We start from the raw sequence: 17,835 nt of genomic DNA on the forward strand, positions 1-17,835 counted from the left end.
ATATCCCGAAAGACTGAATGCAGAAGACACTCAGCTATCTTCTTACAATTAAGGTAACATTAAAGAAATTTACCAAAAAAAAAAAAAAATCTAAACCATTATCACTGTTCTATTTTTCTGAAAAAAAAGTTATTTTTCCTTTAAAATGTTATATTTATTAACACTGAATGAGCTTATTATGTCTAATCAATTAATAAAGGTTTTTAATTTATGTTTTAATTTCTAATACATTAGATATTGACTCATGTAACTCAAACAGACCATTTGGTGTTCTCAATAATGTGTAAAGATAGCCTCAGTTTAATTGATTTAAACAATCAATGGGATACCTAAGGGACATCAGCCACAACATCAGGGACATAAACCACAACTTAGTTTTCCAGTTGCCAAAGAGCTACTAAAGTTCACTTCAGAAAAGCACAATTAGTCCTAACAAATGGTTTATTTCTCTCTGAAAAGCATGCTGCTGCTGCTGCTGCTGCTAAGTCGCGTCAGTCGTGTCCGACTCTGTGCGACCCCATAGATGGCATGAATTAATACATAAAACAAACTCTTACTCAGAATACAGAGTTCTTGTTATAGGGAAAAACCATTAAAAAATAAGTACTTCATTTAAGCACTACATGGGACCTCCAGTCTTACTACATGTTTGCAGTCTTTTAAAATTCTGTATTCTTAGAGGTCTGTTAAAGTTATAGAGCAGAGTATGTGTAAGCTCTGTCATCTGGGGAGACATCACCTTTTGAAGAATATGGTGTGAAGGAGGACTGAAAGGGCCTGTCCCAGAACAGCCTGGTACACATTTGTCAGGTGAGGAACTTTCAGTGATGCACTGATTTCAAGATGAGAAACTCAGAAGCAAAGTGAGAATCATAAACTCATAGTTCATTCAGCTTTCTCACAAATAACAGGAACTGAGAGCAGTGTTCAGAACTTTGGCTCTGGTGTAAAAACCCCATTGTCAAGGCATGTCATCTTTTACTTTAGTAGTTTATGATACAATTATGAAATTGCAATTTTATCATAGATTTTGCTCTGTTTTGTTCACTTCTCTATCCCCAGAATCTAAAAAAATGACATATAAGAGCTACTCAGTAAATATTTGTTTAATGTATTCTATAGAAAAGAGGCAAATACCTCTCTTTATGCTCTCTCTACAGTGGCAACCCACTCTAGCACTCTTGCCTGGAAAATCCATGGATGGAGGAGTCTGGTGGGCTGCAGTCCATGGGGTCACTATGAGTCGGACATGACTGAACGACTTCACTTTCACTTTTCACTTTCATGCATTGGAGAAGGAAATGCAACCCACTCCAGTATACTTGCCTGGAGAATCCCAGGGACAGCGGAGCCTGGTGGGCTGCCGTCTCTGGGGTCGCACAGAGTCGGACATGACTGAAGCGACTTAGCAGCAGCAGCAGCAGCAAGTTCTTTTTATGCTTCCTGGGAGTGCTGCTATGTCCAAGGCTTTTGCTTTCACTATTCACTTCTGATTTTGCATGACATTCATGGAAGACTGAACTTAAATATGCTTTGAGCACTGACATGAAGCACCTGCATCTCAATATAAACAGAACCAAACTTAATATCTTTCTCCTCAAATTTATTCCTCTTAAATATGCATCATTTAATCAACTTAGGAAAAAAAAACTTTAGACTTTACCTTTTCCCTACCTCATTTCCAAGTTCATCTAACTTGTCATTATAAATGGGACACTTTATATCATCATTATATATTTGAACTCTTTAATATTGTTCACATCCTTCTTCACCTTGTTATTGTCACTGTTTACTGCCTTAGTTCAAATTCTCTTTCTTACTTTACTGTTAAAATAAGCTCTTATGAGATGCACCTGCCTCCTTATTCAACACTATGCTGCTGCTGCTGCTGTTGCTAAGTCACTTCAGTCGTGTCCAACTCTGTGCGACCCCAGAGACAGCAGCCCACCAGGCTCCCCCGTCCCTAGGATTCTCCAGGCAAGAACACTGAAATGGGTTGCCATTTCCTTCTCCAATGCATGAAAGTGAAAGGTGAAAGTGAAGTCGCTCAATCATGTCTGTCTCTTCCGCGACCCCATGGACTGCAGCCTACCAGGCTCCTCCTTCCATGGCATTTGCCAGGCAAGAGTACTGGAGTGGGTTGCCAGTGCCTTCTCTGCAACACTATGCTAACCACCCAGAATATATACTAATTCTTATGGATCAGTTCAGTTCAGTCGCTCAGTTGTATTCAGCTCTTTGCAACCCCATGAATTGCAGCACACCAGGCCTCCCTGTCCATCACCAGCTCCCGGAATTCACCCAAACTTACATCCTTCGAGTCCGTGATGCCATCCAGCCATCTCATCCTCTGTTGTCCCTTTCTCCTCCTGCCCCCAATCCCTCCCAGCATCAGAGTCTTTTCCAATGAGTCAACTCTTCGCATGAGGTGGCCAAAGTATTGGAGTTTCAGCTTTAGCATCAGTCCTTCCAAAGAACACCCAGGACTGATCTCCTTTAGAATGGACCAGTAGTCTTCAAATGTTGGGGGTTTTTGTTTTTGGTTTTTGCTCTTGTTACTAAAATTATTATGAAAAATTATTTCTATTCCCTCTCATGTTTTTAAGTTGCCATCTACATTTTTATGCTAAGTTTAAATAGCTACAAAAGATGTGATTTCTAGCATGTTTTAACTATTGACAGTTTTAAAACAAAAAAATTTATATCACTCTTTTGAATGGATTTAAGGTTCTCTAAACACCACGGAGATTTATATCTACCTTTTTCTCAATAAAATGTACATTATCAAGTTCTTTTTCTCCTCAAATCATTTTCCATTCCACTTTAACCACAGGATGTTTCTTTAGTGTAATGTATTTTGTTTTATGTTGGAGAGTCTTTTATTGCTCATTTCTCATACTTTGCTGAAAGATTTTTATATATTCAAATCATTTAAAAATCTCTTGTGACTACAAAATTCTGACACAAATACACACTAAACACATGCACAGGCACAAATGTACAAATACTACACACATATATATGTGTGCATATTATGAACTGTCCTTGCTGTTTAAATGCTAAGTCATGTCCAACACTTTTGCAACAGCATGAACTGTAGCCCACCAGATAGATACCTGTGTCCATGGGATTCTCTAGGCAAGAATACATAAGTGGGTTGCAGTTTACTTCTCCAGGGGATCTTCTCGACCCAGGGATAGAACCCACATCTCCTGCATTGCAGGCCTATTACGTGCATTATGGATTGTTCTACAGTTGATGAGCTCTGTCTGACTCTGCAACTCCATGGACTGCAGCACGCCAGGCTTCCTTGTCCTTCACTATCTCTCGGAGTTGGCTCAAATTCAAGTCCATTGAGTCAATGATGTTATCTAACCATCTCATCCTATGCTGCTGCCTTCTCCTACTGCCCTCAGTCTTTCCCAGCATCAGGGTATTTCCCAGTGAGTTGGCTTTTCACATCAGGTGGCCAAAGTATTGGAGCTCCAGCTTCAGCATCAACCATTCCAATGAATAATCAGTGTTGTTTTCCTTTAGGATTGACTGGTTTGATCACCCAGCTGTCCAAGCAACTCTCAAGAGTCTTCTCCAGCACCACAATTTAAAAGCATTGATTTTTTAGCACTCAGCCTTCATGGTGGTCCAACTCTCACATCCATGAATGACTACTGAAAAAACCATAGCTTTGACTGTACGCACCTATGTCAGCAGAGTGATGTCTCTGCTTTTTAATACACTGTCTAGGTTTGTCATGGCTTTTCTTCCAAGGAACAAGCATCTTTTAATTTCATGTCTGCAGTCACTGTCTGCAGTGATTTTAAAACCCCAAAACATAAAATCTCTCAGTGCCATGAAGTCATTGAACTGGATGCCATGATCTTAGTTTTTTGAACATTTAAATGTAAGCCATTTTTTTCACTGATCTTTTTCACCCTCATCAAGAGGCTCTTTAGTTCCCCTTTGTTCTCTGCCATTAGTGGTATCGTCTGCATATCCCCTGACAGTTTTGATTACAGCTTGTGATTCATCCAGCCCAGCATTTCCCATTATGTACTCTACATAGAAGTTAAATAAGCAAGGTGACAATATATAGCATTGACCTACTCCTTTCCCAGTTTTGAACCAGTCCATTGTTCAGTGTGTCTGGTTCTAACTGCTGCTTCTTGACCTGCACACAGGTTTCTCAGGAGGTAGATAAGGTGGTCTGGTATTCTCATCTCTTTAAGAATTTTCCACAGCTTGTTGTTATCCACATAAAGATTTTAGCATAGTCAATGAAGCAGATGAAGATTTTTTTTTGGAATCTCTTTGATCTTTTTATGATCCAGCAGATGCTGGCAATTTGATCTCTGGTTACTATGCCTTTTCTAAATCCAGCTTGAACATGTGGAAATTTTTGGTTCATGTACTGTTGAAGCATAGCTTGAAGGATTTTGAGCATTACTTTGCTAGTATGTGAAATAAGTACAATTGTACAGTAGTTGAAACATACTTTAGCATTGCTTTTCTTTGGGATTGGAATGAAATTGACATTTTCTAGTCCAGTGGCCACTGCTGAGTTTTCCAAATTTGCTGGCATATTGGGTGAACTTTAATAGCTGCATCTTTCAGGATTTGAAATAGCTCAGGGGGAATTCCATCACCTCCACTAGTTTTGTTCATAGTAATGCTTCCTAAGACCCACTTGACATCATACTCCAGGATATCTGGCTCTAGGTGAGTTACCAAATCATCCTGGTTATCTGGGTCATTAAGACCTTCTTTGTATAGTTCTTCTGTGTATTCTTGCCACCTCTTCTTAATGTCTTCTGCTTCTGTTAGGTCCTTACTGTTTCTGTCCTTTATTGTGCTCATCTTTGCATGAAATGCTCCCTTGGTATCTCTAATTTTCTTGAAGAGATCTCTAGTCTTTCCCACTGTTTCCACACCGCCCCCGCCCACCCACCCCCCCACCTCTATTTCTTTGTATTGTTCACTTAAGGCTTTCTTATCTCTCCTTTCTATTCTCTGGAACTCTGCATTCAGTTGGTATATCTTTCCCTTTCTCCTTTTACTTTCACTTCTCTTCTTTTCTCAGCTATTCATAAGCCCTCCTCAGACAAAAACCTTACCTTCTTGCATTTATTTTTCTGGGGGATGGTTTTGGTTATCAGTTCCCATACGATGTTATAAACCTCTGTCCATAGTTCTCAGGGACTCTGTCTACCAGATCTAATCCCTTGAATCTACTTGTCACCTTCACTGTATAATCATAAGTGATTTGATTTAGGTCATATCTGAAAGTGGTTTTCCCTACGTTATTCATTTTAAGCCTGCTGTTTGCAATAAGGAGTTCATGATCTGAGCCATAGTCAGCTCCAGGTCTTGCTTTTGCTAACTGTATAGAGTTTCTCTCCATCTTTGGCTTCAAAGAACATAATCTCTCTGATTTCAGTACTGACCATCTGGTGATGTCTACTGGTGATGCCTGATGGTGATGACTCTGTAGAGTCATCTCTTGTGTTGTTGTTTGCTATGACGAGCATGTTCTCTTGGCAAAACTCTGTTATCCTTTGCCTTTCTTTACTGTGTACTCCAAGGTCAAACTTGCCTATTATTCCAGGTATCTCTTGACTTCCTACTTTTGCTTTCCAATCTCGTATGATGAAAAGGACATTTTTTTTTTCCTGGTGTTAGTTCTAGGAAGTGTTGTAGGCCTTCACAGAACTGGTCATCTTCCACTTCCTTGGCATCAGTGGTTGGGGCATAGACTCGAATTACTATGACTTGAAAATTTTGCCTTGGAAACAAACCAAGATCATTTTGTTGTTTTTGAGATTGCACCCAAGTACTGCATTTCAGACTCTTGTTGACTATGAGGGCTACTCCATTTCTTCTAACAGATTCTTGCCTGCTGTAGTAGATATAATGTCATCTGAATTAAATTTGCCCATTCTTGTCCATTTTAGTCCACTGATTCCTAAAATGTTGATGCTCACTCTTGCCATCTCCTGCTTGACCACTTCCAATTTACCTAGATCCATGGACCTAACATTCCACATTCCTATGAAATATTGTTCTATGAATATGTGTCCCATACATTCCTATGAAATAGTACAGCATCAGACTTTACTTTCACCATCAGGCACATCCACAGCTGAGTGTTGTTTCTGCTTTGGTCCAGCCTCTTCATTCTTTCTGGAGGAATTTCTCCACTCTTCCCCATTAACATATTGGACACCTACTGACTTAGGGAGATCATCTTCTGGTGTCATATCTTTTTTGCCTTTTCATACTGTCCATGGGATTCTTGAGGCAAGAATACTGAAATGGTTTGCCATTCCCTGCTCCAGTGAACCACATTTTGTCAGAACTCTCCACCATAGCCCATCCATCTTGGGTGGCCTTGTACGCCATGGCTCATAGCTTCACTGAGTTACACAAGCCTGTGATCCATATGATCATTTTGATTAGCTTTCTGTGATTGTGGTTTTTGTTCTGGAGGCTGTGAAATTAAAGTTCTTACTTCTTCTGTCTGCCTTCTGATGGATGAGAATAAGCTGCTAAGTCACTTCAGTCGTGTCCGACTCTGTGTGACCCCAGAGACGGCAGCCCACCAGGCTCCCCTGTCCCTGGGATTCTCTAGACAAGAACACTGGAGTGGGCTGCCATTTCCTTCTCCAAAGCATGAAAGTGAAAAGTGAAAGTGAAGTTGCTCAGTCGTGTCCGACTCTTCAGGACCCCATGGACTGCAGCCTACCAGGCTCCTCCACCCATGGGATTCTCCAGGCAAGAGTACTGGAGTGGGGTGCCATTGCCTTCTCCGAGAATTAGAGGCTTATGTAAACTTCTTGATGGGAGGGACTTGCTGTGGGAAAAGCACAGTCTTGTTCTGGTGGGCAAGGCCATGCTCAGTAAATCTTTAGTCAAACTGTCTTTTGATGGGAGGGCTGTGCTCCCACCTTGTTAGTTGTTTGGCCTAAGGTGAGTCCTAGAGTGTATAGGCTCTATGGCAGGGCTACTGGCAACCTCCAAAAAGGACTTATACCCAACACATGCCTCCCAGAACTGTTGCTTCCTGTGCCCCTGTCCCTGCAGCAGGCCACTTCCAACCCACACCTCTCCAAGAGACCCTCCAACACACACAGGCAGGTTTGGCTCAGTCTCTAGTGGGGTCACTGCTCTTTTCCCCTGGGTCCTGGTGTGCACAAGATTTTGTGCCCTCCAAGAGTCTCTGTTTCCCCCAGTCTTGTGGGAGTTCTGGAATCAAACCCACTGTCTTTAAAAGTCAGATTCCCTGGGGAGTCCCTTTGCCAGATCCCCTGGTTGCAAAGTCTGATGTGGGGCCTAGAACTTTCACAACAGTGTGAGCAGTTCTTTAGTATTATTGTGATATTGTTTGGTATTATCTGTTATGGATATAGTTATATTATTATTAGCAGTATGTAAATGATAAACAGCATGAATACATAGTATTTTCAAAGGTCTCTTTGTTTAGTGTCCCCAAGACTTTTACACCCAAGACAATATACCCCATTAATATTCAGGTAGGATTGACAGTTTACCTTTTTTCAGTACAGTAGCAAGAGGCAGTTGTCAGTGGACAGGTAGGATATTGAATTTGATTGACTCCTTAGCAATCCACGCACCTCAAGCAGAAGATTTTGAGAAAGAATTCATATGGAAAAAGAGGAGCTGAAATTTGAGGCTTTTAACCTATTCATGCCCTTAAATCCCTAGGACAGGCTTTTTGTTCCCCCGGGTTTCATGCACACTGATTTGGAAGCTACTGTCCTAGATGATGAACGAGATAAGATCATTCTCCCTGCTTAATTTTTCAGTGTTTCTCATGGCAGCTAGCTGGGATACTCTTCGATTCTACTTAATCTGCCTCACATTAATCTAATTGTCTCATCTCCTTCCATTTCTCTGTCTTTATCACATCCTTATCTATATCGACCTAATTACCATGTCATGAATATTGCAGTCTGCACCACTGATCATGTCTTTGCACACCTTTCATCACTGGCCTACCTAATCACAGCCATTTTGAGATAGAGATTATTATTAATAGATGGAAAGCACCTTTCAGTAGATGTTAAATAAATAATAGCAGTTATAATTTTCTTATACAGTTATTATATAATAAAACAAGAGTTTCAAAATCTGCCTTCAACTTTAGAGAAGACAAATGACACAGTCATAAACTCTATTCTTTTCTTCAAACATATTGAAAGCTCAGAATGAATTCAAGCAGTTGAGACTGAGAGATAACCAGAGATAGCCAGAGAGATAACCCAAGAATCAAATGATATAAGTAATACATAATAAACCAATATTCTTTTACAGCCAGTGCATATAAACATGTGTGTGATATACAGGATTCTAATACAGCCCTTAAGATTTCTGCCCATTGATGTATGTTCTGTAATCCCCTCCCCTTTAGTATGGGTATAACTTGTGAATAGCCACTTGGGAAAGCCACTCCTGTAATTAGTCTATGTTGTACAACAAAAGTGAGGAGACTTTTTTAGATGTAATTAAAGTTCCCAATCAGTTGACTTTAATTAAAGGAAGACTTCCTTGGGTGGGCTGACCTAATCAGGTGAGCTCTTTAAAAGGGTGCAGAGCTTTCTGTATCAAATCATACACAGAGTGAAGGCAAAAACTGGCCAGTTATTTTTCAATCATTTTCCCCAATAAAGATATACCATTTTCCCAGGAAAAATAAAACACTGTTATTTTTGCCTTTCACAACTCTGTGTTAAGATGAAAGAAATTATCTAGAAGCACTAAAAGATATAATTTCCTAACAGGTCCTTTTGAAATTCATCCCTAGTGCAGAATCTTGGAGAAAGCTGGCTTATAAAATTTTAATAACTTTGAAAAAAAAACTTAGTAAATAAATGAAAGAGGGTGCAGACATCAGAGGTTCAAAGTGACAGAAAGTTATGCTATTGGTCTTGAAGAAGAAAACCTCCGTATTATGAAGAGGGCCATGTGGGAGGAAACATCAGGCAGTTTCTAAGAGCTGAGCACCTTAGCACTATAACCACAAGAAACTGAACTGGAATGGGAACACTCAATCTTAGATGAGACAGTATGTCTGGTGGGCACCTGGATTGTGGACTTGTGAGATCCTAAGCAGAGAACACACCTGATTTATGCCTTAACTCCTGTCCCACAGAAAACCTGAGATAATACATATGTGTTATTTTAAGCTACCAAGTTTCTGATAATTTGATAGTTTCTGATAATTTGTTATATAGAAATAGAAAATTAGTACACAAATTTGTTATATAGAAATAGAAAATTAGTACACAAATTTCTTAATTTTTCATCATAGACTTTACTATATGTATAAGACAAAATATCTGGAAGAAAGTAATCTGTTACATTTTCCAAAATTCCTAAATGCCACTTTATTTCACTAATTTTGATTAAAGTATAGTCTCTCTATATGTTTACAAACTAAAACTTAAAATATTTTAAAAATATTCCCAAACCTTAAAATAATTTTATCTTAACTACAATTGATCCTTGAACAGCATGGATTTGAACTGCATAGGTCCATTTATATGCTGTTACGGTAGATGCTATTACCTATTAGTACTACAAGATCCCACAGTTGGTTGAATTCACAGATACAAGGGGAGCCAGGAGAGTCAGTGCCACCTAATCATCATGTTGTTCAAGGCCCAAATGTATAGAGGGTTGGTTCACAAATTCTACCACCATTTTCTTAGAATTAGTGTCCTATAAACACCACCCTCTGTTTAACAAATCCATCAGAATTGTTGCATGTTGTATAAATAGTCAACTCTGGACAGAAAAGAAAAAAAAAATCTACCTAACAGAAGTATCATATTCATTGTATTTTTTTTCCCTCTCCCAATGTCTTTTAAAAATAGCCAATCTTGTGCATGCCAGTTGAAAGGTGAATGTGCCAGTCAATATGCATGTGTGTGTGTGTGTGTTTATGTGTGTGTGTTACTACTGGTCTTATTCCAGAGACAATTTATGAGTGCCTAAAACACACACACACACACAAAAGGAAGGGAAACTATTGGTTTATTGTACCTGCTTGGTCTAGATAATGAACAGATTAATAACATTTAAAAAGTCAATGAGTTGCACTAACCCAGTCTATACAGAGAAACACTGTCACAAAAATCATCCTTTATTTTAAAGGACCAAACAGATGGTTCAGTTTCCTTGGAACACTGAGAGCCTTCCAGATTCTGCAGTTATTTCACATATGCCAGACATGTCTCTTTTCTATGGGTTTTATTTGAGTTGTCCAAAACATTTCTTTTTATTAGCAGCTTTAAGTGGAGAGATATTTACCTTGGCAGTATCACAGTGTAGATAATACTGAATAAGTTTTGTTCAAAGAAAGTCTCATCATACCAATCTAAGGAAATATGCAAATCCCTATGCATAGCCTAGTAATTGTATATTTATCATTTGGTGTGCTGGCACCTGATTATCTGCCTTTATATTTTTCTCTCCTTGTATACACATTTTTATATTAGCAAGACAATTTATAACATGATTACACTTACTAAGTTTTTGCAATGCTTACTAATTTGAAAGCATTTTAGGATCTTGTTGAAAAAAATAAGACTTCTTATACACAGAAGTAAAAGCATTATCTACATCTAATTATTATCCATGATAACTTTAGAGAAGAATAAAAATGTGTGAGTTAACCATGAAGAAGAGGACCAAGTGTACATATTTAAAGAGATATCACAAAGCAAGTAAGAAAAGAAGCCTTTATCATAAACTCAGGAGAGTAGGGTAAAGGCCAGGATGTAGACGGGCTATAGGACTGCTAAAATACAAGGTGAAAGAGAATGCAGGCCATGTACAAGGACAGCCAAAGCGGTGAAAATTAGCTACTAAAGATTAAAGATGTCTGTAAAATCTTCTATTAGACTGTTTTCTGCGTTGCCGCCTCTGTCATTCACCAGAAGAGGTCCGTAGTCAGTTGACTGCTCATGTTATGTCTGGGAGGATAGGTTAGGGAAAGGATACAGGATTGGTGGGTAAGAGTCTAAGGTCCTCACTCTTACAGCCCTAATGACATTATGATACTGCACATAATCCCTGATCTTTTTCTCATTCTGCTTTTTTCTTTTCTTCCTTTCCCTTGATAACATGAGAATGTGTAGGCCTTTACCATGAGTTTGTTTTGTGTGTATTTGACACTTGCATGTGTATCTCAAAATAATGGCTCTCTGAAAATGCAAAAGATTGGATAAGTTTATGTAACACATTCTTATATCGTTAAAACCTATACGCATTAAAGTATCAAATAGTTGTTAACCTGTCTCACTAATAATCGCCTGCTTAGATCCAGTCTGTGAGAGGAAAAGGAAGTAATAAATTAGACCCTAACTTACCGCACATTTTAATTGCACAGTACTCCCAGGGGGTGTCAGGGTCAAGAGTATAGCACCATGGCCTCGGCTTGCCATCAGGATTGCGGCAATAATTATCATCAAAGCCCTTGTCGGGATATCTGCAAACCACACCAAGAAAAGTGTCATGTAAATCTTCCTGGAACATTACCCAGCCCTCAGCTCACAAAATAACTTTTGACTTAGCTCGGATGCTATTAACTGGTGAAAGAAGAGATTTTTCTATGTTTTGCCTTACAAGGCCTGCTAATCATTGACTGCTGGGTCTATGAATCTGCATATAGCACTAAGGCTAGAGTACCATCTCCTTCAATAAGAAGTTAGGTCCATTTGGCACCTGTCCACCAGTTGAGGTCTCAAACTGAATCCCCTTCTCACAAGCCCAATTAAGGACAGAATTACATACATGTTGACCTTGTGTAGATTCTTTATTAAGAAAACAGGTCCTCTTCTAGAGCAGGCTTAAAGCTCAAACTGAAAGTTAGGTTTCAATAGCTATGTTACTAATGATAGCTCAATTTTGGAGCTAGAGCTTTCTAGGTCATGCCCTCACCTCCACCAGAGTAAAAGACAAACTCTATCACACCACTTTCTCTATACCCACCTCCCTTTAAATTAACAGGGTCCTGAATTGGTGGTTTGCTTTTAATTACTACCATATCCCTTCTGATCTCACTTGAAAGATGAGAGATGCGCTTTAAAATAAAGCAGTTTTAATTTCATCTAAAAGAGCAACAAGCAAAAAAGAGAAAAAAGAAAGCAAAAACACCATTTGGCAATTTCCAGAGAAAGGGGGAGAAAGACCTTCTTTTGTATTTATTTTTATTTTTATTCTTTATAATAAAAAAGGGGGAAATTTTCAACTAAAACATTGCCTGTTAAATTTATAGACCAAAATACATATAATTTTTAAACTCAACACGTTCGCCTGAGGAGAAAAGTAAACTTGGTTGCCTGACTTCCAGATAGGCAATTTAAGAATCTACCATAAGAAAGCAGCCAAGGAGTTGTTGATTCCACCTTTAGCCTGTGAGATGGTGTCATACAGTGACCCCACTTTACCTGAGTCACAGGAAGGGACAGCACAAGGAGGACATTGGCTTTTGGTTAACAACAATGCCATCCTCCCCAGCTTGGACATGTCAAAGTGGTTATTATTGAATGCACTTTTATCTTTTTTGCTTCCATGGAAGAGAAAGAGGAAGCATCTGTTAGTGTTTTCCTTTTGTACCCACTGATGCGCCTGTGTTCAGGAGCATCCTGATTTCAGGGACTCTCAACCTAATCAGCCAAGACCAGTTGACGCTGTAGTCAGCACTCTCATGTACCTCATCATAAATCCCTTTGTCCCAAGACTATCAGGAAAACATTATAGAGAGTTTCCATGTAATTTGTCATGTAAAGAGGATCACTTGGAAATGTGATTTGGTGGTATTTTACCTTTCTGGCAAGAATTTGTGCCGGTGTGGTGTCTGATGATCCCAGCGCTGACAAATCTTGCCTGTTTCTGTGTGATCCATGGGACCTCGGTAACTTTCCCCATTGCAGGTCATGCATTCAACTAATAAAATCAAAGCATGGCATATTAATTGCTTCTGACAGCAAAATCAAGAGCACCACTGTTCCATTTAAAGAACAGTAAATCACCTATACAGCAAGGGTATTTTTAGGAAAACTTATATACTATTTTAACTTTAAATTAGGGCTTAATGTCCATTAACAGTGGCATAAAATACTCCCTACAGAACTTTTCACACAGTTTAAATGGAATTTTTGTAGTTAGTGTCATACAAAATTACCATAGGGTCAAGATACTACCTTCCTAATTTTTGATAACTATCTGAAAGGTTCCTAGAAACTGAAAAGTCCTTGGGAATTTTCCCTTTGTTGGTCTATAATGCCCAGGATCTCAATATCTGTACTGTCAACATAATAGTGCTCCCCTTTCAACTCACCCTCCAATACATACACAGAAAATGCACCATTTAGAATGAGTACACATCATACTGCTAATAGTTAATGCAAAGATCAGGACCACACAGATTTGAGAGACCAGCTTCAAACAGTAATCTAGTACTATTTAAAGAATACAAATATTTTAAAAGAAAATTCACAGTCCCTTTCTATTAGTGAGCATCCACATCGAATAACTGAGCAGACTTACATTTGTATCTAAAGCTTAGGATATGACCTACTATTCAACTTCTTGTACTCACTGTTTTTAAAAATCTATAAACTGATCTAACTATGCTAAATATCACTGTTGATTCTGTGAGGTTAATTAATAGTTTTCTGGCTGGCACCTTAAGCCACACTGAAAAGTCTGAATTATATCAACTAGCTGAAAATGAGACTTCTCAAATGGACAGGTTGATTTGATGTAGCACAGCAGGCATCCTGTGGGATAAATCATTGCTTGGCTTTCCTACGAATCCGGCAAACTTCCCCAAACACATCATTTGTATCTTGTGATTACTGATCATCTAACATTAGCTAAGTGGGAAAAGATATCAGGGTTTCATTTTATCCACTGGGATCTAGGCTAGTGAGTATTTATAGTAATTTGGGATATACTATTGGAATCATCACTTTTGAAACTTTGATTTTTATAATCTAATAAGACATTAACAATTAAATCTCTAAAACATTAAACCATTTGGCCTGATCTATATACTTCTTTTCATGTAGGTTAATCTATGAAGTAAGACAAGAGACAGATTCAGCTTCCTCTCATTTGATACTGAGCTCCCCCAGACAACAGTCGGTAAACCCCTAAGGGGGTCCAAGAGCATGTAGATAAAAGTGCTCTGGTTGGCAAAGATCAAATCCACATAGGTTACGTATTATCACATTTCAGCTTTCCATCTGAATAGGATTACAAGCTTACTTAGTCTCCATTTTGAAAAGAATGTAAGGTTTGATAGGTTCACGTATCATCGATCATTGTTGTTTGCTCCTTTGTATTGAATGGAAGCATGTAATAAAATCCTACAATCACAGATAAGGAATAAGTATACACATGTACAATTTCTAATCTTTAATAGTACTTAAGAATCAGAATACACCTATTTGTGTCCATCAGAAAATGCAGTTTATAAGAATATATCCTTTTCAAATTAGAGCGAATAAAATTATTTTGGGGGAAATTGTTGTGGGGCATTATTAAAAGAATGTTTCTCCTGAAACTTTAGAATTTTTAAATTTCTAAAGGAAAAATAGCTACACAGATGAAACAGGTCATTCTATAAGATGACCACTTTCCAGCATGAGTGGTAGATCAGAGCTTCTCCAGACTTTAATACGCATAAACGTCACTTTGAGATCTTGTCCAATAAAGGACAAGTTCTGACTCAGTGAATCAGGGTTGGGGCATTACTAGCAACTTCCAGTGGATGCTGATGCTTCTGGTTTTTGGTTCTCACATTAAGTGGCAAGTTTGTAGTTAATCTGTTCAATTCTGAAAGTTCTTAGTGTTTGGCAGTAAGACTTTTAGGAGAGAATGGATTTTCCTTAGACCTTGAAGAATAGATGATATGTGGATAAACTATAAAGGGAGCAAAATAACCTAAATGGTACCCCAAAAATGAACTAGTATGCTATGTTTCTAGTATAGTGAAAGGAGAGTTATGCATGCAGGTGCAAACCTAATGAGGTTGAAAAAAAAATAAAACTTAACATGAATAATGCTCAGTTTTGGAAGGCAATGAAAGTTGTTGTTGGGGTGGGAATTTAAATATATCCTGTGAGGACTGAGATGCTAAAAATATAGTTACATATTTTTTGATCATTCAGTATTTTGAACATGTAAGAAATCATTTGATCCTTGCAATGAGGAAAGCAAAGCTCACAAAAGTTTTAAGGGACTTACCTAAAACAGAAAATGCCAGATCTGTAACTAGAGCACAGGTCAGACCCACAGTCCAGTGCTCTTTCCATTCCCCTAATTGCCTATCCATCCTATATATTTAATTTGTTTCCTACACATTCTAACTGGCCATACTTTAAGATAGACTAAAAACAAAACTTTTAGAAGGTCAGTCTCCCTGTCTTTTTTTAATATTGTCCTCATTACCCTCTTCCCTCTTTTTACAGTAGCCAGTTGTTCTGTTGGTTTCTCACCTATTGGAGGTTACAAGAAATGAGATTGGCTCTCTTATCCAAGGATGAAAAATGTGTGGTTCTTCCTTTGCATCCAACCATCAGGTTAGTCATAAAAATTACTTTGAGAAAGGCAAATTTTGATCCATATTTACTTCTCAATCTTCGAGAATTCTAAGACTCTTCTAAGTTTTCCCAGCTCATAGTCAAGCCATCCAGGTGTAAACCAAGTCCATCTAAGGACTCAGGTGAAAGCATTAGCTAGATAATAGTTCAAGAAGGTAAGCATTGCATCTCCCGTTCTATGTTCTTTTGACTCTCTCTGTTACGGCTAATGTATTACTTAACCATTCCTGAAAGCTCTCCTCTTAAAATTAAAAAAAAAAAATTATGTCCCAGTTCTCATAAATTCAAACAAAATCTCTATTCATAAGCAGAATATCTTTTTTTAATTACAGTTCTGCCCTAATTGAGAATAGAAAAGTACACACGCTACACATTAATCATAAGTAAGATTAATTTAACACCTTTCTGGTATACTAACCAACTAAACTCAAAAATTGCTCTGTTCCATTTTTCTCAGTCTTAAAGTCACAAGTGATCTGAGTTTACAGACCGAAACAACTGTTTTGAAAGTATCTCTCAGATAAATCCAAGCTGGTGATTACTTCAGCAAAACAGAATGTTTAAAATATGAATAGTCTCACAAACCCCCATTTATAAATAATAGTTTTATTTAAATCTTTGTTTTTATAAGTCTTTTGCCACACAGGAATTACACATTTAAAGTTATGGCAGAATTATTTGGTATTTTATGTGTAAGTATTTTAAAATATAATTATATAATTTTAAAATAATAAAATGCATTTACTTGAATATTTATCATTTTAAAAACCTGTTTCAATGACAAATGATTGCTTTATTTTAAATCCCAAGCAAATGTTAAAGCAAAAAGTCAGATTTCATATACCTCAATTTTCCATAATTTTTGAATTAAACATTAATGGTAGTATTTTCTTTACATAGTTATGTAAGGTTTTAAATGTGATAAATGAGTATTCATTTTCTTTTGGAATGCTTAATATACTTCAAAGGTTTAACTTATAAGAAAATAACTTCAATCTGTAAATATAAGATATATTTTTATGAACCAAAATTTCAAAATTTCAGATAATTATTTAAAGCAAATATTTTAATATAGTTAGAAAGATTTCAAAAAATATATAGAAAGATTTCAAAAAATATATACTGTTTTACTTGTCCTTTTCCAAATAGTCCAAAGTTGATTACAGGTACTTTAATTTTAAAATATACAAAATGATGGCATCTTCAATGTTTCATTCATATAAATAACCTTTGGAACTTGACATCTGCAATATCCATATATTAAAATGTCTCACCCATACTATTTAAACATTGTGAATTTTGTGGCTTTTTCCCTTATATATATATTTTAATAGAAATTTACATCATATATACATTATTTTGTATATTTTGTATTATCCATTTTGTAAATAACTCTTTCTCTATTAATGTTTGACTATGCTTCTTCTTATTTTAGATCTTCTTTATTAAAATCCTTCTAAAACATTGCTCATTTTAGTATGAGCTTAAATATCAAAGCTCAATTCACAGTCCCTGATATATATTTAGCCCCCAGGACAGGTGTTGGTTTACTTCTCTCACAGGAGAGTTTTGCAAGTACTGTCAGACTACTGAGTAGTTTCCAGAAAAAGTATATCTATAATCTTTGATGCCACGGTGACCAACAGCATCAAGTGCCATTCGTGCTACTGAACAATGTCCTTTTCTAAGGGAGGTGTGATAATCTCATATCATTAAAAAAAAACATTCGAGATGTATACCCTAATAAGAATGACCAGAAATTTTCCCAGTCATGTATTTTTTTAGCACACTTATTTTTTGCTATGTGAATATATTTCAATGAAGGTTCTTCTTATAAACCCGGGGTTGAAAAATCACATTCCCACAGACTAGGCACACAGAAAAAATGCTAAACTGTTTAAAGTTTGACCAATTTGCCTTTCCTTGAAAACACTGTCCCAGGTCAAACAAAACCAATAAATAAAACTCTTTGCCAATAATTTCCAACCTTAAGAAACTGTGATAGCGGAGAAATCCCTAGAAGTAGGGTTTTCTTCCATGTGCAAACGTAAGACAGATATTAAATACAGACTTATTCATACAAAACAGACTTATTCATAACGTTATCACAGATCAGTTTATTATTTTTAAAAGAAAAGAAAACAATGAAGAAGTTATAGTGAACAGAATATGATATGGAATGGAAAGTAAGAATTTACAAACAGAG

The 17,835-nt window shown here is 37.2% G+C and overlaps 1 protein-coding gene across 2 annotated transcripts in view; it reads right to left on the minus strand.

The window, feature by feature from the left end:
- HGF (hepatocyte growth factor) overlaps positions 1 to 17,835 on the minus strand; it is a 91,181-nt gene that overhangs the window by 51,961 nt on the left and 21,385 nt on the right. For both annotated transcript variants that reach the window (XM_013963237.2, XM_018047278.1), the window contains exons 6-7: positions 12,846 to 12,966; positions 11,388 to 11,506 (exon numbers count right to left, since the gene is read on the minus strand). In XM_013963237.2, the coding sequence (XP_013818691.1) occupies positions 11,388 to 11,506; positions 12,846 to 12,966 (240 nt within the window). The remainder of the gene's footprint in view (positions 1 to 11,387; positions 11,507 to 12,845; positions 12,967 to 17,835) is intronic.

The sequence above is a fragment of the Capra hircus genome, chromosome 4 (assembly GCF_001704415.2).
Source record: "Capra hircus breed San Clemente chromosome 4, ASM170441v1, whole genome shotgun sequence".
Lineage (NCBI taxonomy): Eukaryota > Metazoa > Chordata > Mammalia > Artiodactyla > Bovidae > Capra > Capra hircus.